This window comes from Excalfactoria chinensis, chromosome 10 (assembly GCF_039878825.1).
Source record: "Excalfactoria chinensis isolate bCotChi1 chromosome 10, bCotChi1.hap2, whole genome shotgun sequence".
NCBI classification, from domain to species: domain Eukaryota; kingdom Metazoa; phylum Chordata; class Aves; order Galliformes; family Phasianidae; genus Excalfactoria; species Excalfactoria chinensis.
The window spans coordinates 16,316,156-16,339,660 of NC_092834.1; the positions used below are offsets into that span (position 1 = coordinate 16,316,156).

The following is a 23,505-nucleotide window of genomic DNA, read 5'->3' on the forward strand; positions in this document are numbered from 1 at the left end:
GCAATAAGGCCGCCGCCGGCCCGGTGCGGGTTGGAGGGATCCCCGGTGAACCGCGGGGGGGCTCGGAGTTACCTGCGGGGCGGTTCGGCTGCCCGCAGCCCAGAAGGAAAAGCCGGGCGGCCTGAACGCCGTCGTTCCCCGGTTGTGCCGCCGGGCAGCGCCGCTGAGGGCACCGAGCGGGCACGAGGGCGGCTCGCGCCGGGCAGCGCGCGGAAGAAGAAAGCTCGAGGAGACGGCGGCAATGAACGGGCTTTAATTGCGGTTCGTGGAGACTTCGCCCCGTTAAGAGAACAGCACGAGCTCGAGAGGAGCGGTATTAAAGTCTTACCCAAACGCTGGCGATGTGCGTGGTTTACAAAGTCTGCCTCGCGCCGTGACTTGTCTCAGCTGCAGCCGGAGGTTCCCCACAGCCCGTTCTGACGCTGTGCTCAGCCTGCAGCTCTCCCCCTTTTCCCTCCCCCCTCCCCGAAGCCTTTTGCAATTCAGAGCCCAGCACACCGCAGACAGAATAAGTTACTTTATTACAGATGTACAGAAGGCAGTTCTGCTCGCAGTCTCCCCTCAGCAGCTCCGCAGCACCAACACCAGACACCGCAGGGCAGGAAGGCCCCGGGATGTTGGGACGCACGACTGAAATTAAGTCCCGTTATCAAAATTACAAAACACAACTTGAAAGTATCTACAGAACATGGGGATAGAAATAGTGCAAATTACACCCATCTACAGCCGCAGTGCTGCCGTGTCGGCGCGGCCCTCAGCGCCGCAGGAAGAACTGCCGGGCCTCCTCCCAGCACTGGCGGGGGAAGCGGTTGCACAGCTCCAGGTAGTCCTGAGCGCCGACACGCTTCTCTGTGGGAGACAGAAGGTAAAATTACACACTCGTTCCCTCTTGGGCAAGATGGCAATAAAACAACCATCAACAGGCGGCACAACTCTGGACACGTCATGTCCTCGCAGGGAGGTGAGCACGGGGCTCTGAGCCCACAGTGTCAGTGCCTCCTGCTCAGCAGCTGCTCCCCAGCCCCCAGACCCACAGCTTTCTGAGGACAGCAGGCCGCACACACACCCCCACCCATGGAACGGAGAACTCCCAAGTTCCCTTTTAATCACAGAATGGCCTGGGTTGAAAAGGACTCATCCAGCTCCAACCCCCTGCTGTGTGCAACCAACCAGCAGCCCGGGCTGCCCAGAGCCACATCCAGCCTGGCCTTGAACGCCTGCAGGGATGGGGCACCCACAGCCTCCTTGGGCAACCTGTTCAGTGCATCACCACCCTCTGTGAGAAAAACCTCTTAAGATCCAACCTAAACCTCCCCTGTCTCAGTTTAAAACCATTCCCCTTGTCCTATCACTGCCCACCCTTACACAGAGCCGTTCCCCCTCCTGTTTATAAGCAGCATTGTTGCTTCCATTTGCATTTTGGGGGTAAGCTGCCCTTCACGCTGTCATGACAAAATAGATAAAAATAATCCTGGCTGTGCTGCTATAATTATCTCTGCTTTTTGCATCTGGGGAACGTTCGGAAATCACACTCTCATGTCACCACGTAGTCATCTTAGTTTAGAAGCTCATTCCGTTTGAATAATGAAAATAAAAAGCAGTTCCCGCCTGGGCTGTAGCTGTTTCTCCAGCAGATTCTCATGCAAATGCAGTCATTCTGCAAAGTTCGTTTCGCAGCCGTTGCAGGAGGAGCAGAAGGGAGAATGCTGACAGTAGAATCATCCCATACCTACCCGTGATCTGCGTTTTGCAATGTATTTTTACAAAGTTTATGACTTAGAGCTAGAACTGCTCAGGCCTCCGTTTGGCCTGAGCTCCCCCTCTGTTCAACAAGCAAGAGCTGCCTTAGCTGAGCGCCTTCCAACCGGCCAGCGTAGGTGGGGTTTGCTGTGTTTTATGCAGTAATTACAACTGAGAAAATAATGCAACTCTCGCGCAGACCGAGGAACTTTGTGCAACAATTACAGGACGGTATTTTACTCACTTCTGGCTCCTCGGGTGCATTGGGATGGCTGCACGGCTGCTGTAACCTAAGACTTTTGAAAGCAGCCTTTGTGACAGCTAATTAAATACGCGCACGTACAGTATCACGTTTTAGGACAGAACACCACAAAGTGTTTAATAAAGATTAACAGCCCGGATTCCTGATACTGGGAGCAAAGACTGGAAGTCTGTAACTTTCAGGTCCCGAGACTGGGAAAATCATTTTGCCATTTACTGCGTTGCTTTTTATGGTGATGCAGATGGAGAAAATACCTAAATCACAGCAAAACATAACGCGCGGATACTTGGTTACCCAGTTGTCCTCTGTTACATTCAATGCAGACATACCCCTCTGCTGAGATAACAGACTATCCGTTTGGCCTGAGCTCTGGGCAAAGTCCTGTGGGAAAGAAAAAGAGCATCAGATTTTCAGATCTCGCATCTGAGGAATTAAAACCATTTTGCCAAGTCTGAGAATACCCCTGCCTTATGAATCTGCACACTAACAGCGCGCTTGGTGTGCTGTGCCTTGTAACACAACACTGCCGGCACTCACATTCTGTGACACGGGGCGGATTTTACCCCATTTTAAATATATATTTTAATTTACAACAGAGAAAAAGCAGCTTTATTACCTTCCTCAGAAATCATTATTTCTCACTGTTTCCCATTTGAGACAACGACTACGGCCGTATTTCTTTACGACAGCGCCTTCTGGATGTATTCTGTGGATTCCAAACACGCTCTCCCTCCATTGCTGACCGACCCAGTTCCACCCCGCAGCCCGACATCCCCATCCCTCCCTTAGAGCAGGCAAAGTTCTCCCCTGGCTGTGATCGGCTCTGGGGAGCACGGTCAGCTTTGCTCCCACGGGCTGCTCCAGGACGGAGCGCTCCGAGCAGCGCCTTTTGTTCGTGCTCTCCCTAAGCAGGGCTGGGGCTGTTTGACACGAGACACAACTGAACAGATCTTGGCTATTTCTGACTATTTTTTTCCAGCGTATCCAGAGGCAGAAGCAAGAGAAAGGATGATGCAACCTTCAGGGGATGCAAACAGATCTGCCGGCAGGGAGGTGCAACGCCGATAGCTGTAAAATCCAGCAATCATTTTCCTTTGATGGATGCTGCACACATTTAACACACTATATTTAAGTGTTATATTTGTACACACCACCAAACTCTTACATAAACAGGGCTGCTTTTTGCATTCCCTGGCACAGGAAGAATCTCATTTTCTGGTCCCAGGGAAATATTTTGCAGACTTTACCAAAACTTCCACGGAAGGGAGTGAGGGATTTGCCTGACAACGCAGCAGCGGGCTGAGACCAAAGCAGATGGGCAGGGCTCTGCTGCGTGCGCGGCTATCAGCGCTCCGTGCACATCAAAACTGCTCTCTGTGCACGTTCAACATCTGGGGTTTGATTTTCAAAGGGGTGTAACAGTGAAGTAGCAGGGAGGTCAGCAATAACACGGCACTAAGATGGCACACACACAGACAGATCTTTTATATATTAATGCAACTCCTCTTCTGAAAGCCTGAGGACTTGGCATCCGAGGTAGAAGTACAGTCCTAATTAGAAATGACCTTGGAAGTATGCTTTGCTGCAGCTAGTATAGATTTAAATGCCACAGTTTCTATTAGAGAAAAGAAATCAAGGTAAATAAACTTAATTCTTCAATTGGGGGGGGACTCTTCCCTCACTCTTCTTTATGTTTTTAAGTTGGAGCACAAATCCAGCTTGCTGCCTTTACTCATACTGCTGAAGCTACTTTTTTGCCACCGCAGCTTCTACCGTGCAATCTGTAGCTCCCATATTAAAATGTGTCCATATAAAAAGTCAAGGTGCGGCATGAATTATGGCTTCGTATTTCAACAGAAGCTCCATAAGCTCTGAAGTTTCTTTCTTCCTTAAGCTGCTGCTATTTGAGTGTTCAAAGAATGGAAAGCAGCCGCGCTCAGAAGCTCCGTAACTCAGGAGTTACGCTGAGACTTGCAGTAAATATTTAGTTCTCATGTCCTTTCACCTCAATTGGTGCAGCCTGCCTCAGGACTGGCTGTAAGGCATTAGGAGAGAGCTGCAGGACCGTTTCTGTACCAACAACAGGAACTTCCAGGTGACCAAAGCGCGTCATTTTGTGGTAGCGTTGATGAAAACAGCATTTACTTGTTTAAAGACAGACAGTAAAATATATAGAAAGCATGAAATAAACTTGTTAAGTACGGCACAGCACATAGGCTGACACAAAGGGAAGAAAGCTGCTGTAAAGCCTTATTCAAAGCAGTATTTGTAACAACCTCAGTGGCTTACTGTCAGAAATAAAGACTGCACGATTAGACCGGTAACATATGTTGTGTGCCTTCTGCATCGAATATATACATGGCAGTTCTGCTCTCTGTAAATCTGCTGTGTGCAGCGTACAGCCGTACATTTAGACGTAAACAGATTAATATACAGATTTCAAATACACTGCACATGCAGTAGTTTAAAAAGAAGTGAAGTATCTTAAGGATTGCCTTGTAATGGCATGATCCACATCGCACCTTTCAGGCACACCAATAACTTCAGTGAAAGCAGGATTCTGCACGCGACAGCGAGAACCTGAACTGCTCGGGTAACCTTTCAGTGTTATAAGATATCTCAAGTACAGGCATAATCTGTGGTTTGAAAAGAGCTGCACAGAATGTTAAAGTACTTCAGTGCTGTTTACTTGCTTTATGTAAGGCAAATAATTTCCATGCACACAGCAAAGGTGAGAAAAAGGGCCGCAGTCATCCTGCGAGCGCTGCTGCACAGCACTGCTACCTGAATGAACGTGGCGAGGAGCACACAGCTCATCTCCTGCTCCAGAATGAGCTTGTTCTGAGGGTTATTGTAACAAGCAGCTATTAGCGAAGGGAAGAGCACTTTGATTAACCGAGGATCGCTGAAATACTGGAAAGGCAGCTGGCACAGCTTCTGCAGCACGGTGGGGTGACGGCCAGACTGTACGATGATCTGAAAGACAAACGTAACAGAGTGAGGACGTGTGCTCGAGCTGGTCTTCATGTGGATCAACCAGAGTGCTCAAGTCATGCTGGAAATATGAGCACGGATGAGAAGAAAACATTTTAGTAAATACTAATAATAAATCTTAGAACATTTAGCCCAAATAGCTCCTGTTTTAGTGTGCGAGTATTGTATCTACTGCAGAGGGACACTGAGAATTAAGGCTGTAAACTGCTTTTGCCTCTATTACCAGAAAAAGATGATAAAAAAAACTCTAGAAACAGATTAATCTGAGGATTACGATGCTTTCACTTAAGACAAAGAATGAAAGCAAAGGGACTGCTATAAGTTAGAAGTGCAAAACAACTCTCCCAACTGCAGCCATTTAAACACAGTAAGCGTGTCTTTATTTCAATTAAAAAGGAAAAAAAAAGGCAAGAGCAAGATCCGAGATCACCGGGACTGTAAAAACCCACATGCAGCTCGCTCATCCTTTACCCAAGTGCTCTCTGGCAGCCAGAGAGGACTCTGTTTCATCGCGGATGTCTGCTATGCATTCTCAGGCACTGAAAAGAAAAGGTGATTGTAAGCTGCACAGCAACCGAGTTTCAGTGGAGACTCTGAAAGACCCTCCCATCTGTATTTCTTATCTCAGTTTCTATCAGTGCCATTGACTCTAAAAGGAGAATTGTTTAGATAAATGGGACTGTTGTCATGAAGCAGGCTAAGTTTACAACTGTGTACATCTGAAGAAATCAGGCTATGCTATACTGCTCTCTCGCAAAGGAGCCTTTCCCATTTACTTGATATTCTCATACAGCCTTTGTGATACGCTACAAAATGTCAGAATCGGATCTGTTCCAAGGAACCTCGATTAGACAATTATAATATGAAAGAGCTGCCTGACCCAAAGTTGGCTTTTCAGCATAGGAGGAAGCTCCTATAGGGCTGAACACTGTAAAACTTAGGGTCACGACTGTAAATTGTACTTGGAAAAACACAATTTTACAGGTACACACCCAGACAAGACTGCGTTCAAATTAAAACCAGAAGGACAGAAAGCAGCAGTCGAGACCACAGGGACATAAATTACAGGGATTTACAAGTTTTCAAAGCACTTTTAACAATACCTTAAGAACACACTGAGTCGATAATGCAGTTCAGTTTAAAAACAAGATCAACAAAGTCATCGTTTGCGTTCTTGCAGTTCACCAGCCTAAAATACACTGAGAACCTTTCAAAATACTGGTAGAAATGTCTTAATGACCTTAAAGCCGGGAGGAATTTTTAAGAGGCAGACAAATATGTGACGATTAAGCATTGCTCTTTTGAGGAAAGCATCTAGCAGCCCACCACCGAAGCATTTGGATGATGCTACACTTAACTGCTGGCTACCATTCCTGGTGATTACTGCTGGGATCCTATATTTACTGCTATAATACATTTATTATTATTATTAATTATTCACTCTAGGTTTCTCTACAGCAAATCCTCCAATCAGAAAAGCCCTTTTAATCACTCACAGTTTTACTCCAATAGCTACAAGTTGTGAAGGAGGACAGAGTAAGGGAAACCCGTTTCTTTGTTGCTGCCCGCTGGACTTGCTGAACAGGACAAGCAGTTCTGAGCTCTTTTCCTTTCTCACTTCACCCCCCTCACCCACTCTAAAAACGCCACAGGTAATTTGTGTATATGGACACAACATCACCACTTCTGTGTTGTTTTCCCCAGCTTCTTAACTACAACGTTGTTGATACTGAAGATAGGAAAGTTCTATTTGGGAACTGCTCCTTGTTTTAATCACATCTGGAATCAATTTAATGAGTTCAGCTCATTGTATTAATGCAGTTACTAAACCTGATACACTACAGTACGGACAGTCATGAAACAACTCCTGTCTGGAAACAAACCTGCAGACACACAAGCCTCCAACAGAGCAGAAATTGCAGCCCAGAACTCCACTTAGCAGATGACCAATAAAGAAAACAAGTCAACTCCTCATCTATGACTTCTTTACAGTTGAAAAAGACTCCTCTCTATTTTTAAACAGTGACTTCTGTCTCCTTGCTGAATGATCGCAGGGAGTTTTGCAGGCCTGGAATACTCATAAAGTGCTCCAATACGAGATACAAACTGCTTACTGAAAGGCGGCACAGGAACACACGCCACGTGCTGGAATCCTAGAATTAGCTTTTCTTGGTGCTCCCTCTCCAGCCTGAAAGTCAGATATGCCTGTCAGGCGTAACAAGATCCTAATTAAATCTCTGCGTTTCTGTACAGCCAAGCATTTCAGCACCTGCCCAACTTCAGATAGGTGCCCGGATCCCATTAATATTTGCTTGCCATTTTGCTTTTCTGAATCGAGACCTCTCTATCAAATTGCTAATAGCTATGTGCTTTTTATTGTTCCTCAGAGCAGGCAACTCCGTGATGCTGTGTTCTGTATTTAAAATGTTGCCTCTTGTTAAAATTAAGATGTGCATACCACAGTATTGCTTTTGCCTGAGCTTTGCTTAAGTAGCACACCCTACTTTCAACGTAGAAGCCTGATGAAAATGAGGAGCTCTCCTGGGCAGAACTCAAACAGCTTCTCCACTGCATAAGCTGCTAGGAAGGCTGCACAATGTATACCACTCTAACATCCAACTTTGTTAGCAGGTGCTCACCCTTTCCCTAGCAGGCAGCCCCCCTGCTCCCATTTGCCCCTCAAGTGCAATGACTTCCCTGATCCATGGAAGCTAATATCTCTGGAAAGAATGATTCCTGATGCCTACACAAAATCCACCTTTCTTTCCCTCAAGTTTATTTAGACCAATATTGACTATGCAGTACATTGCTTACCCATTAGCTGCGATTCTTCTAGCTGTGAAAGTTTGAGGCAGTATAAAAGTCAGTCTTTCAAAACAGGCTACAGTGACAAAAGCCAGCAATATGCCACACAGCACTCGAGCAATAAAAAAGGACAATCCATCAAAAAATTAAAAGCTCCTTGTAGCACTGGGGACGCAATAAAGTTGTGAAGGGAACTCATCATTCTGCTGGGAAATCAGGCTTACCCTGCCACTGCAATAAGGCTTCTGGCTACACACCCAAGGTGACTGCTACAAGGCTGACCCATCCTGGATCCTACTGTCCTTCTTTGTATGCACACCAGAACAGGTCCAGCCGCCTCCCCTTGCTTCCTGGCACCTTGCAAAGCAGACCTTCACAGCACTGACAAGTTTGCTACAGAACTAATAAACCACAAGGGCCTAAATAACTTCGATTTGACTTTCCCCAGGTAGTGGAAGGAATGTGCAGCTCTCTCTTTTTCTGGGAAGCTCCAGAGACCCAAAATGAACTTCCCACAGATCCCAGAGAATGAGAGTCTGAATTCTGCTGCTCCCTTCCTTGCTCACAAGGACAGGAGATAACTGTTTGCACGCACTGCAACAACGCTTGCACAACTGCTACCAAGAGAAAGGCATTTTAGTGGACACCTCACAACCCTGTGTACCACACACAGCACATAAAACACGCATCTGAATCAACCTTTCCCTTCATTCCTTTTGCTCTGAGCAAAAGACACAGCTACTTACACGCATACGTATGAACACTGTTCAAAGCTGTGCTGTAAACCTTCCTAACTACCAGGATTCTGCTTTACTGATTGTTAGGCGCCAGCAGCTACACGTCAAATTAGTCAAACCTTACCACATCAATGGCTAATTGTACAACAACGTTAAAATAAGAGCCCTCTGCTCTTTGGAACCATACTTTGGTAATTAAGTTCATAAACACCTGGTAGGTAACAATCAACGTTTTCTCAGAGGAATCTCAAACGTCACTTAGAAAGTTGCAAGAATGACTGCATGTAAAAAATACTGAGCAAACGTCACCCAAATCAAGGCAAACCGCTGATTCACGTGCTCCTTCAGACCTCTAACAGCCTGATTGGACATGTAAGTTTAGACACACGTGACTCATTTTTCAAGAGCCAGTCATTCAATCAACTTGCCCTGTGAAGTTTGGGTTTTTGGGGTTTTTTCTTTGCTCCCCAAGGTCAGCCCAGGATTACCGCAGAGCAGAGGTGTGAAGTTTGGAGCAGTATTTTGTTGAGTTCTACTGATGGTTTCAGGTTTGATTTACTGAGAACTGCCCATACCTTTGAAAAGCCATGAGGCATCATCAGCTGATCTGCAGAGCACGTCTAAAATCTGCAGGAGCATTTCCCATCTATCCAATTTCCTCTGAGGTTGCTGACGTTGTTTAGTAATTGGACCAAGCGCTAAAGGTTGCAGTTCTTACTTCAAATGGAAAGTGAGACAAAATTGTCACACCAACACATGAACTGGAAACAGGAAAACGTGCTTGGATCTCAGCTTTGTCAAGCTTCAAACTTCCTGAAGTGAAACCTTTCTCAGCTCTCAGAAAGAAAAACTGCTCGTGAAAAGGTGTATTCCGTAGCTGCTGAGTAACAAATACAGCCATTGTAACTGAAAGCTGAATTACACTTCTAGAAATAGATCCTTCTCAATAAAACGTCGGGGTTTTATGAAGCAAAGCACTAACACGTGTGCTTCCGCTTGACTGCTGTACTCTGCTGCAACCTATTTCATCTTCAGATGCAATTTTCTGAGAGCAATGTGGACGTCAGAGCTAACAGCTCTCTGAGGGGCACTCCTGGTGTTTCCCCAGTCCTTTACCATCCACCTCTCCAAACTTGGACACGGCCATTGTAAACATTTGACTCTTCAAACTCTACTGTTGGTATGGGAACTACTAATGTTTCTTCCCTATTTATCATTTATATCAAAGTCAATTCTAATTCGTACAAACAACTAAATGTTATTGAACTGGAACTGAAACGCCGTGCGTCTATTCTTTGTAACTACACAGAATACATCAAACGGTTAAAGGCTTTTGTTTGATGTAAGGTTATTTATAACTTGGTAAAAGAAATAAATCCTTATATTAGTAGTCCGGAGTTTCTCTTCAAAGTTAGATCTGCATTATTTCTTTGCTCCTATATAAACAGATCCCATACTGCCAGCATTCAATCAGTGGAATATGTCACCACTTAGACTCTTCTTCTGTTTTAAGGTCAAGCTCTTTTCTTTCCATTTTGCAAACTCCACTATTGGCCGGGCTCTGCGCAACGAATGTTCTAAATTCCTTCTGACATCTTTTATCAGGAGACTGAGCACCATTTCTACGCAAAAATAACGTGCCGAAATGTTACGCTCAGATTTTAAAATAAGAATTTGGTCTATCTGAAAAATGTCAATGTTTATTTTCTTAGCATCACACAAAAGCTTTCAGAGAGAAGTTCAGCAGATAACGGAGGTCAGAATTAATGCTTTTCTCCCTACAAACCATACTAGGAGCAGTGTCCTTCCATTGGTTTTCACGTAATCACCCAAAACCACGTAAGCATTTCAGCTCGGACAATGGCAAATATAGGCACAATTATGCATTTAAAAATGCAATAAAATTTATCAGCAGCATTGCTTGGGGGAAAAAGTGAAAAGGTGTAAAATTCCTGAAAAAATGCCACTCAAAATAACAATAGGGCACCTTAGATAAAAGATAGCAAAGTACACAGCTATTAAATTCAGCAAGAAGCAAATGATATTAAACTGATCTTGTAAAAGATCAGCTCCATTACAATGTGCTGAGAGGAGAATGGAAACAATTCTAATGTGCATTGAGGCTGCTTGGTCATTTAGCACATGCTCAGGCTGCAGGATGAACAAGTAACCAAACACCTGAACCAGAAAGAGGAGTAAGGAAAAGCTTAACTCTAAAAACAACAGCATTTTAGCATTTAACATACTGACATAAAAACATTTACCCATGAGGGTGCAATCATGCTTAGTGTTAAACATGTATTAAGTACCTTGCTAAATTCCAGGGTATCATTACTTTCCAGAAAATGGATCATGGTTTCTAAATTACCCTAACAGTAGATTTACATGTTTAAGTGTTGGACTAATCTTTTTATTTTATTTTATTAGACGAGCTTATTATTATGCATCAAATCTACTAAGCAAGACATTTATTATGTAAGCTTAAAGTTACCATGACGTGTTTAGCTTAGATAGATATAAGGGGGAAGTTTTTCACCCAGAGGGTGGTGATGCACTATAGAATAGGTTGCCCAAGGAGGCTGTGGATGCCCCATCCCTGCAGGCATTCAAGGCCAGGCTGGATGTGGCTCTGGGCAGCCTGGGCTGCTGGTTGGTGACCCTGCACACAGCAGGGGGTTGGAACTGGATGAGCACTGTGGGTCTTTTCAACTCAGGCCATTCTGTGACTCTGTGTCTCAGATCCTGAAACATGATTCTGAACATTGAAATGGTCAGAACTGGCCCTTGCAATCCTGCTTAATTTACTCATTTAGAATCATACAACTGTTTCAGTTGGAAGGGACCTTTAAAGGCCATTTGGTCCAACTCACCTGCAATGAACAGGGACACCCACAGCTCCATCAGGTGCTCAGAGCCTGGTCCACCCTTACAGCTGGAACTCCACTGATGTGAATGAAGAATTCTTGATTTAAAGCCTAGAGAGAACTGGACTTCCGCTGAAAGAAGTTCAACATGAATACTCAAAGAGCTTTCTGCCATCATCCTTGAAAGCAGAACTAGCTGGGTAAGAATCGCCAGGAGGAGTAAATAAAATATTACAGCTTAAAACACTCTCTCTGAGCATTCTCTCTGTTCAAAAGCAACAAGCCTCTTCTGTCACGCTCCAAAAGCCTACTTGCAAATGCAGTCTTTAGATTTTTATTACCAGTACATCTTGCTTTTTGGCTTTCACGATAAATGCAGAGGCTTTGTATAAATACCCAATCGACATTAAGGACTGTGAAACGCATCGTGCCATTCGACATGCTGAGCTGGCTGAGAAAAAGCTTCAAAGAGCAAGAAAACGTTCTCATCTGTCACAAAAAATGTGCTACAATTTACCCATAACTAAGAGCAGAGGAAGACAGGCCAGATTTTCCATAGCATACACTTACGCAAGACTTAATGCATTTTTTTTCTTTAAATTTCAGCATCACTTCAATCAAGTGATACTCAATTGAACTAAATACGATGACATAGGTTTCTGAAACTTCTCTGGGTCTCTTGCAGGCTCCCCCCTCCCTTAAAGCAGCAATTGTCAGCTGCTGGAGCCCAAAGCTGTGAATAGAGAGCAGGCCTATGTCCTCTGCGTGGGGCACAGTCACTGGGGGTCTGCAGAGACTTAGAAAGCTTACAGTCAATGGGAGAAGAACAGGGAGTTCCTTCACACATGGAGCAAAAAAGACAATAGTTTGCAAGGCCTGATTAAAGATCTGCAGACTTCAGACTTTGTGTTAAGTTTTGGTGTGAAATTTAATTTCCATGGAAAGGAGAGACAGGCACGCTTGGTTAGAAAGAGGCAGAGCAAAGGGCAAGCATTGTGCAAGCCCGTGCAGCCATCGCTGCCAGTGTATCTCCACCGGCCAAAGCCAAAATATACCAGGCCTAGGTCTCTGCTGAGAAGAAACTGCTTATTACACAGAGCTGTGCCAAACTCTGCGGTGTGTTTCTGACGTGGACAAAAGTCCACTGGGGAGTAAGCTGAGATCACCAAGCTCTTTCTCTTCCTGACCCAAGATTGGCACGTAGGTCGTCAGAGGCTGTGACATGGGACAGTCGCTCGCTCCAGGCCTCTCCATCTTGAAGCTTTAGTTATGGGCTGTGCTTTAAGGCTGTGGGAGTACTCCTGTTAATGATGCTGTTTATTCTTTGCTTTTTTGCAGTTTAAAATGAGAGAGTAAGATGGGTCCAACTGCTTTCGTTTCTCCCACCAACTCCCGTACGCGCTCTCCCGCTCCTACTGGAATCAGCCATTACAAACTGAAACTAAATACGACCGATTTCATTTTAAGCATTTGCTCATATTTCATTTCCTTCCCTACGGCCTCTCAAAACACAAAACCAAAAAAGAAGTACGAGATGCACTTTGGAGCAATAGAAATACAGTTAAAACACCAAGTGTGAAATATTCAGCCCCCTGTGCTCGTCTCGTGTTTTATTTGCGTTGCCATCGATTGCTCTGAAAAAGATTGTTGTTTATCAGGAAGCTCAAATAACAGCGGAGGTGTCTGACAAATCACCCAAGAGGCATTTCCACTTCTCTCTGCCTCGTGAGGAATGCCAGCTTTTCTGAAAACATCACTTAAGTGAATTGATGTGGGCTGACTGCGTAAGATTGATAGGAAAAAAAGCACATGTTACTGAGTTGTTTAATTTACTGCATTTTAAGATGCTGAGTTTAATCCTCAGGGTTTTTATTGCTCACAAGCTGCAGTGCTCCTACCTAAATGACAGTCCAGGCTACAACTTCACATGAATTTCTCACTGAAATCAGCTATTCCACAAAGTATCATTATTATTATTATTATTATTTTTAATCCAAACTCAAAGTTTTCAAGAGCTTATTTTTTCTTTTTGGAAAGACTCGTCTTCAACATGAGTTCCATACCTCTAAAAATACTTCCTTACAATTCACTTTCAAGTACGGCCATTTACTACACAGTAACTACCAATTCCTGCACCTTCTCTCCTGCTCTACTTTTAGAAACCCCATGTACCAGATTAAAATCATTCCAGTCCCAGCACAGCCCCCAAAGAACACAAATAATGGAAGTTAAATGATGGCAGCCAGTAAACAGCTCCCGTGGAATCTCTGAACAGTATTTTTATAAACTGTTCTAAGTTTCCCAGTTTTTTGCCAGTTCCCAAGTTTGTGATCTCTGCGTTTTAAAACTACTCCTTCATGCTAACACTCGAGCAAACCGGCCACACACTGAAACTCAGTGAAAGCAAACACTGTCAGTTGCACAGAGTAATTTCCCTAAAGATGGCAGTTTGTAAACTGAAGGCATTCTGTAAGCGTCCCTTACAACCTGGCAGCACTTGTAGCCACACTTACAGCATATCTCATATATATATGTGATGTGTTAATTAGCTTTGAGTCCATACACACCCTCCTTAACAAGGAATAAAACGCTGCTGTTTTAGGACGGAAATAATATTTGTAACAGAAAAGAAATGCTAAAAAGTTAGAAAATGTAACGATAAATCAGTCATTTAAAATAAAAAAGAATTAAGACTCCCTGTAAGAAGCACTTTTGGGGACCTCTTATTGGGTTTTCTTTGTGATGCAAATGAGCAATAAACTCCATGAATGTTTCCAAACTGCGCCTTCCATACAACTCTGTTCCTTTGAACATTATATATATACCTGTGACATTACTTTGTGGCATTACATGTATTTAAGACAGGAGAAATTCCTTTCCCCAGATACCCCATAACCTCATTGTTCCTTATGCCTCTAAGTGAAGCAAGATGGCATGGCTGAAATAGGCTCTACACCACACTCTCCGTGGCTGTACAATACGGATAAATTCCCCTTGAGTGAACAACTACTGAATTCAATCTGTGTGTACCTTCTGCTTTCCAAGCTTATTCAATATTAACATTTCAATTATTCCCAAATTCACAATAAGAGTCATGTACTGTTCCTATGGGCACAGCTGTCTAGAGATAAAAGGTTTGGAAGGACAGACAAATAAATTAGTTAAACTAATGCAATTGCAAGACAAACTTTCCGGGATGAAATCCCTTCCTCAAAGACATATGGTTTGCATATCTTCTCTTTTTTTTGCCCTCTCCAATTGCATTGGTTATCAGTAGAAGCTCTTAACCGTATCTACGAATAACATAAAAACAGTAAAGCTGCAGACACCTCGGCTGAGCTCTCTGACACAAGAGTTGCATTCGGCAATGTACTAAAAACACCTATTTTCAGTTCAGCAGTTCCTAAGCATGAAGTCCTGTTCCACACGGGTGCCAGAAGCCAGTGAGATTCTGCCGGAGCACTCTACAAATGCATCGTCTGCCAAACAGGAAAAGAAAAATAAAGAAGAAAAAATGCTCTTCTTATTTAAATATTTAAATCAGTTGCACCATCGAGCGTTGCAAACAATGCAACTTCCTTCAGAGCCTGCCAGACGAGGTCCCGAGTCAGAGGATCTGATTTGCGATGACTTTTCAAATGAAAAATATTTGCTAAGTGCAACGCATATGGAAAGATTTCTATTCCCAGTACAGCGATGTAAAAGCAGCCAAATCATCTGTCATTCATGTTAATTTAATTACGGGACCACATTCAATTATCCAATATAATATGTAAATGAAATGAGCTGACAGCGCATGCTAATTATAGTCATTGCAATAATTAAACCGAAGAAAGGGAATAAAAGTGTAATGGGATAGGATATTTTTAATTAACAAGAACATTTTAATTAGCAGCTGTAGTCCTGCAGCGCGGTGCGATGGGTTTATCCTGAGATTGGACATTACTCTTATGACAGTTGGGTTGTCCAGCCCTACCCTCAGCACCAGGGGACCCGTTTCGGATGCTAATAGATGAAGGGGTGGCCACCAAAGTGAACCCAAGTCGTGGCTCGCTCTGCAGGCGCCTACCAGAGCCGAGCTCCCCGTCCTGCAAAACAAGGGCTGTCTATTGCTATCGTAAACAGAAGTTCACGTGCCGAGACAAAACAGACAGCGCCGTTTAGGCATGACTAATGATGCAGAAGCATTTAAAATATTAAAGGAACACTTTGCTTTCTGAAATTTTCAGTTTCATAACTGATTTATTTCCCCAGTGATGGCAGCTGTCTCAAAAAGGCTCTTTGGACATTAAAACAAAATACAAAACAAAACAGGGAAGGAGTATCGCCGATATATTATATGTGGGCAGTCAGCAAAATCAAAGTCTTGCTAAAATAAACAGAGCGAGCACTACCAAAACACTTCGGAATGCATTCCTTAGCAACACACTGTCCTCGTCGCTCCTCAACAGAACCATTTGGACCCAGGCTGATGGTACAACATGGAAGCCCAGACACAGACCAGCACACATGCACAGGACCCACTGCGGGGCTCCTGCCAGCTGCATGGAGTGCTGAGGAAAGAATCCTCTCCACTAACTGTAAAGAGCTGCACAGCCCCTATACTGCTCACTGAACGCACAACACTCTCAGAGGATTTCACATGAAATATTTAGGAAATTGTCCTTTAGTTTGACTCCACAGTAGCAATTAATTAACTTAAAACCACAGCACTACTTCAGAAAGTCCAAGTTCAGGTTGGCAGACTGGAAAACCTCTTAATTTATTATTATTTTTTAAAGAAATCTATTCTCTCAATTGCACACTTCTGAATCATGAGTGTCCTTTTTTCCCTGCATCTCAGTGTGCCTTTTGGAGTACTTTATCTCTTCGTGTGGTTGGACAGAGGCACAGCAGAAGCTGTAAGTAAGTTTTCTTGTGAGTTCACAAGAATGAAAACTTCGGCAGCTTTGTAATAGGGGATATAGGAATTTAGAGAGGAACAGACCTATTTAAACGGCAAACGATTCAAACAAAAAAGCATTTGACTTCCAGAATAACGCAGGTTTGCTGTGAAATGCATTAGTTATCGACTTTTTACAAAGCCTGTTCCAGTAGTAAATAAAAAGAGCTACCAGGCGCTATGAAGGTTTGGCTTCATCGCTCAAGTCCCACGGATCTATTTTTACGAGGCAGTTCTTTCCAGGATTTCAAGTCTGCTACGTGAACAGCTTTCACTGCGAGGCCTATTTTTTATTTTTAGTAGCACTCTGCGAATGGTTCACAATGAAAGGGGAAAAAAAAATGGGAAGCTCAAAATGTAGTAAAAAAAATTAAACCATGAGGGAATTAATAGGAAGCACTTCCCATTTCAGTCAGGGCATCCTATCTCTATTGGAAGTCACAACACTAGCAGCACCTGAATGATGGCCTGCTCAGCAGTGAAAGTAAAAAATACTGTTGTATAAGCTTCCCTGCATTTTATGAGTATCTGACTAAGATTCTGCCTTTGGAATGTTAGCCATGCTGTCAGGAACAGCACAATCCAATAGGAATAATAAGGAATCACTCCAATAGGGAAATATGGAGAGTCTATGGTGGGCAGGACAGTCCTCCAGCACTGTTCAGCCTGTTAATTTGCATCAAGTACTGTCATGGGCAGCATTCTGATGAACAAAAATGCTGCTTTCTCATTGACAAGCTAGGAAACAGGAATATCACATCGCAGAATCTCTGCAGATAGCACTGCCAAAGCAAACCACCATCAGCATTCAACATACGAGCAGTACCACCCTACCGCGCTCGTTTAACCAGAGACCTAAAGCTGCCTCACAGAGCTGCCAAAGCTGCCTTTTAGTCTTGAAAACTAACTCCGTTCAGGGGCAGATTACTGACAGCACATGACCCCAACCACAGGCACACACACGGAAGGCTCCAAGACACTGAGATTACCAGCGGGAAGGAGGCCCACAGAACGGCACACGATGCACACACTTTGTCTCTTGACTGCAGCCACACGGGCAGCTGCTGCCATGGCACTGTGCCGGGCTCCTGCTGCTGGACCTCTGCCCCAGGTCAGCATGCAGAGCAGCGACAGGCACTGCAGTGTGCTCCACAAGCACTGCTGGTAGGAAATCCCGCTGCTGCGCTACTCCTGGCACATTTATAGCTGCATGTCCTCTTGGCAATAAATCACAGCTGTTTATACTTGTGTGCCAGAAATTTTGAAGCTGCGGAGGAAAACCAAGACTGTGTGCTGGCACCCCTGGATGGCAGCGCGACTGCTGGTACAGCAGCGAGGATGAGAAATCTGCAGTGCTGTCACGTGGATTTTCAGAATGACCGTACTGAGGAGTACTGCCCACAGGCGGCCCCTGCTCCTGAGAGGCTCCAGGCTGTACTTTGAGCTTTGGGGCCCTGATGGTCTGTGTGCTGGTAGCAGTGCCTCTGTACCCTGAGTGGGGATTTGGCTCCACCAGGAAGGAAGGCTGCAGGATCCTCCCTCAGGTTCTGTGGCCAAAACCACAGAAACGTTACTATATATTATGTGATTACAGAATATTTTTGACAGTGTTTTCAACTTTAGGATATTAGAATGCTCCAATTACAGTCAAAAACTGTGGACAGCTTTTCTCTAACCTTTGCTGACAAGCTGAGCCACTTCTTTCTTCTGCTGTTCCATTTAACTGGTGGAACTAAGCTGCTTGTCCTGCACACCCACCCAAAGGCTGAACAAAAATGGGAACCAACTATTACAAGTACGGTGAGAGAAATAAAAAAAACAACAAATAACTTCACAAAATTGAATCATACCAAAGACGGAGGTACCACACCACAACTTCCATATATCCCGAGTCATGGACATAGAAGTCAAGAAGTACCCCTGAGCTGAGACTAGCTTTGCTGTCTTTACAGGGTTGTACGTGGGCACCACAGCTGCCCAGTCAAGCCAGCAAGAAGTTAACTTGGAATTAAAAATATCATTTGCTGAGTATGTCTTGGCAGAGAGCGAGTTTAATTATGATCAACACGAGGTCACCATTGTTGTCTGTGTAAGGACACAGAATTTGCTCATGGCCACAGAAAACTGCAGTATTTTTCCTAAGATGTAACTTCAGCTATTATTTTGTAAGTGCACACATTTGTGTTCGTAGTAATCCCAAGCTCTTCCAAATAGTGTTGAGGGGGTTTGCTTTTTTGAGGGATCCGTGAGTAAACGTACACTTGATAACTTCTGATCCCATTTTCCATTTGCCTTACCTGGTTATCTGTGTTGTTTACAGTAAAATACCCCACACAAATAATGACTTCGTGTAGCAATCCTTCACAGGTATGCTGGGAACAGTACCACAGCAACGAGCTGATGATATGGCGAAAGGCAAGGGACAGTCCTTCAGCACCAACAATAGACTGAAAAAGAGGTAAAGAAACAGAAGTTAGAGCCTTACAGAAATTCCATGCATCACAATGCATCAGTGACACACATCTGGGGGGAAGCACTGACTACATTCTTGGCTGCAATGAGATCTTTTCGGAGGAGGATAGAATGAGGTCTCTCATTTCATTCAGTAGCTTGCACTTACAACTGGGCTGTAACATTAAAAGCCAGACAAATGAGAGTAAATTCAAACTCTGAAGGGACACAGGAAAACTGGATTCTGCTTAGCTGACATGCAGCGTAGCATTAAGTTGACTGTTCCATTTGACTTACGTTATACGTTCCAGGAAAACTGAATGCTAATGATATTTCCTAGTAAGCAGCAAAAGAAAGCACATCATTTTTGCAGAAGAGCAAAATGCATTTTGCATTAATAACTCCTGCTCTGAATGGAATACAAAGATTAATAAGTAATCGCTTTGCAAACATGGGAAAAAAAAAAAGTCAGAAACCTCCATAAGGAGAGAACACTCAGCTGGATGGCTTCTTGGGATACTTTGAAAAAGTAGTCAAATGGCTGAAACGTGGAGATTCTGAATTAGATTTTATCTGCACAGCCTACAGCCTCTATTTAATAAACATGTCAAACAGACAGAACGACACAAGGTCAAAGGGGAAAACTAAAGCACAAAGAATGAACATGACAGTCTACTAACTCTAATGAAATAGCAGCGCAGGCCTGTGAGAAAATTTCTTTCATTTGGGTGTTTTCTTCTTTCCGTATCTTGCAGTCTGCATTAACTACATCTCCATAAATCCCAGCCTGCAGAACAGTTTAGTTTCAGTGCACCGGAAATCTCTACCCAGGAAAGGCAGAATCCTTGAGAATTAAACCAGACTCCATCTTGAATCTCAAGCATCTCACTAAACCAGCGTATTTCCAAACCCTACCACACAAGTGTGACCGTTTACCACCACCATGTAAATGCCATGTTCATACGCCACCCTTCTTTAATTAGGGCAGTCCGTGCATGCTGTGACCTGGCACTCTGTGCTAAACCCTCCCCGATAACAACAGGTCAAAGGGCACCTGAGTTTGTGTATAGAAGTTAAACTAATTTTTCAAGGAAACTATGCTTCCTTTTTAGCTAGAATTAATATCAGCTCAGGATCCTGTGTTGTTTCTCACTACCATCTTTCAATTGTTTAGACTGTCAAATTAAATTAAATATATACCCGTGAGCCATCTGTGCTAATACAAACTCCAGAATACCAGAGCTCTTCTGTTCATCAGAAAACCCCACTCTACTATTACACGATAAAACTATTCCTTCAAGATAACAATCTGACTGCATAAACTGCGCTCCTTCCCTCCGCTGTCTGCTCCTGCCCACAGGGTCAGGACGGGCACTAATTGGCCTCAGGTGTACACTGAGATTTAATGCTACAGGAACAAACCCCATTACTGCAGAGGAATGGATGGCAGCTGGGATTACACGTGTGCCCACCGTGCCATAAGACAGCTAAGCATGTGCTTCTCTGGGTGCACCTCTGTATCAATGCACTGAAGGAAATCACTCGCACCGGTTTGTTTCCTATGACATGCTATGCACCAGCAAACAAACCTTCCATCCCAAACCAAGAGCTACCGGGCCTGATGTAAAAAAAAGCTGCTTTGATTTACAGAAAGAAATGGGAGTTAATGGTGCATGTAAGAGTTGTTTCACGTGGAACTCCAATAAACAGTTTGTGTCCCATAAAAGAAAAACTACTGACTGCACAGATCCCCCAGCTGCATCTATACGGATGTATGCAGTTAGATGCAAGCTTGCTGCTCAATGGACAAAAAACTAGAAATACAAACTGAAGGAGACATGAAATCCCATTTTTTGTCAATAAAACTTTGAGAAGGAGTTTAGATACTAAGTGATTTTCAGCCTGAGCTGTGCAGTGCAAGCAGCTGCTGAAAGCACTCAGAAATGAGAATTACAGTTATAATACAAGCCCCTTCTCATCAGAAGGATTTACTTTTTGCTTTCTAACAAAAAATTAGTAAGTATATATAGTCATATATTTAATGAAGCTCCCCAAAGCAAAATATTATGCTTTAAAATCAGGTTTCTTTTTTATGAATACAAGAAGTAATGGATTGGATTCAGCATTTCACGTACTGCAAACTTTCATGCTTTGGTTACACCCGTCAGCCATAGGGTAGAAACAGCAACTAGTAATTTTATGCACAACAAAACAGACAATTCACAAAGTAACTAAGACCCTGGAGATGGAAGTCAGCCCAAAAACACACGTAATCATTAATACGTTCACACAAAGCAAAAGCTGTGAAACATCTGTTACCTGGAAAGCAGGCAGATCAAGAACCGCAAAGCTGTTGAAGAAACGTAAACTCTGAATGGCAACCTGGATTGTGTTCTCTGCATAGCTGTCTTTAGGACTGGCTGTGTTTGGATCTGAAATTGTGCCGTGGAAAAGAACACAATACAGCATATGCAGGACTCCAACCAGATCCGTAGCCTGAAGAACCGCTGTTAGTCCTGTGGGATCCTGACGTGTACTGTCAAATATGTTCCAAGATCTGTCAAAGAAACATTAAACTGTCTGAAAAGAGGAGCAGCACACACTTGCCCAGGGTGAAACAGTTACAAGGGAAACGTTAGAGCACAAGCAAACTGCTAAATAGGAAAACAGCCCGATGTCTAATATGTCAAGAATCCACAATATTTCCACAAAATTATTTCAATAATCTGGGCACTGTCTCTTGCTCTCCTTAATTACAGCGCTGCTATGCTCTTTAAATATCTCTTTCTCCACATCCTGGTGCCTTTGTTTCCAAACTGGGTTGATGATGCCAACACAAGACCATGCAGAATTCGGCCAGCTCTCAGGTCAGAGAGCTGGGGGCACTTCTGGGGGATCCACGCAGGCCACCGCTGTGGCCAGCAGCCCACTGCCATCCTTGCACTCCCCACAGAGAGGTGGGAGCACAGCCTGTGCCTCTCCTGCCTCGGGGATGGGCGGTGGGCACAGCAGCTGACATGCTGCTGATGAAGCAAAAGTAGTTATCCAAACCAGACAATCTTAATCAAATCGTTCTGCAGGAATCTGAGAATGAAGTGGTTGAGCAGTTAGCAAAACACTACTGCTTATTTCCATCAGATGCTATTAGGGAAGACTGTACGGGAGCAAGACAGAAGTCTGAACTGCTTGATGCAAGGAAGTCACAAGTAGTGAAACCTAAGACTATTGCTACTTTGGAGGTTAAATGCAAATACAAAAAGCACACAAAATAATCCAACAAGGTTTCAACAGAACTGCAGGGGTCAGAAGGGACCTCTACACATCATCAAGTGCAGCCCCTACTAATGCAGGTTCCCTACAGCAGGTCACACAGGTAGGCCATCCAGACGGGTCTTGAATCTCTTAGAGAAGGAGATACGTATTTCAAGTCTTAATCTGAACTATCACGTAAACCTGCTGAACTTTACTGTGGAAGCACAGTAGGTCTGTGTAAGTAATCACAGGAAACACTGGGATACAAGTGATGATGCTGAATATATGGTGCATCGACCTTCTATTTCTACCTCATATACTGTATTTGCATCTTAAAAAAAAGAAAAAAAGGGAAGGGGAAAAGAAAGAAATGTCAATATCAGAAGCAACTATTTTCTTTCTTTTCTGTTGTTAAAGGAAAATACCATAGGCAATATGATACATCTAAAAGATTAAGAAGCAAACTAGATCAGGGTATCTTGCCCCTTTATGTAAACCAAAAGGAAAGTAAATGGGAAAACAGAATAAGAGACCAGCTGGAAACAAGATCTGCCTAACACCATCTGTACCTCTGAAGACCTTGGGTTACTACAGGAAGGACTGGACACTCAGAGGCCTGAGAGCACTCCTGCTGACCAGGATCAGCAGCAAGCTTTCCTTGTCCAGAAGAGCATAATGCAGCCTTTCCAGTACTCGTCTCAGAAGCAGCTCATATCTGTCTTTGCACCAGCCTGAGTGAACAGTCTGGCCGTGCACAGCTCACTCTGTTGACACACATCTGCTTTCATCACTGCTGTCTCACATGTCCACATTTAGAAAGCAGTTACCTCAGATGAATGCTATCACTTTGTATCAGTTGGGTCACCTGCACAGGGAATGATTTTATCAGAAATAAGCATGTAGGGGTACCATTTCATCTAAACCACTTTCTATTTACGGTCTGTGTGCATAACTGATGTTACTAAAAAGCTTCACATGCAGCATCCTCTGCTGGTGTGCCAAGATTTCCATGTCCCAGTCCTACTTCAGTGCTGTACAAGCATCCCAAACCACCTCCTCACAATGTCTGAAAGAAGCAACCAGATCTTCAGGTAAGACAGAGGAAGAACACAAGGAGGTACCACATCTACTCTCCCATCAACACCTGGGTGCTGCATGGGTGCCCCACCTGTCAGCAGCAGCCAACCACTGTGAGCACTGCAGGGCAGCTCCATGCAGCTGAGTTCATGCCAGTTTCCAGAACTCGTATGACTAATGCTGGATGCCTTTAACAACCAAGTTAGACTCTCACAAGGATCCCTAAAAAGGCTCTGCCACAAACCCAGCCGCAGCGGTGCTTCAGAAGGCCCCAGTGCAGGATTTGCTCACAATACACACGGTAACATTTGAAACACAGCATAAAGTACAATCAAATGATGATTAAAATAATGATATAATGTCACTTACCTCCTGCAAAAG

The 23,505-nt window shown here is 43.9% G+C and overlaps 1 protein-coding gene across 1 annotated transcript in view; it reads right to left on the reverse strand.

Annotated features, from left to right (window-relative positions):
• Positions 1 to 502: 502 nt before the first annotated feature.
• The window catches only part of SCAPER (S-phase cyclin A associated protein in the ER), a 134,963-nt gene continuing 111,960 nt past the window's right edge, over positions 503 to 23,505 (reverse strand). The window contains exons 28-32 of the mRNA XM_072345196.1: positions 21,115 to 21,352; positions 18,642 to 18,791; positions 4,787 to 4,978; positions 2,332 to 2,383; positions 503 to 849 (exon numbers count right to left, since the gene is read on the reverse strand). Of these exons, the coding sequence (XP_072201297.1) occupies positions 755 to 849; positions 2,332 to 2,383; positions 4,787 to 4,978; positions 18,642 to 18,791; positions 21,115 to 21,352 (727 nt within the window). The 3' untranslated portion in view covers positions 503 to 754. The remainder of the gene's footprint in view (positions 850 to 2,331; positions 2,384 to 4,786; positions 4,979 to 18,641; positions 18,792 to 21,114; positions 21,353 to 23,505) is intronic.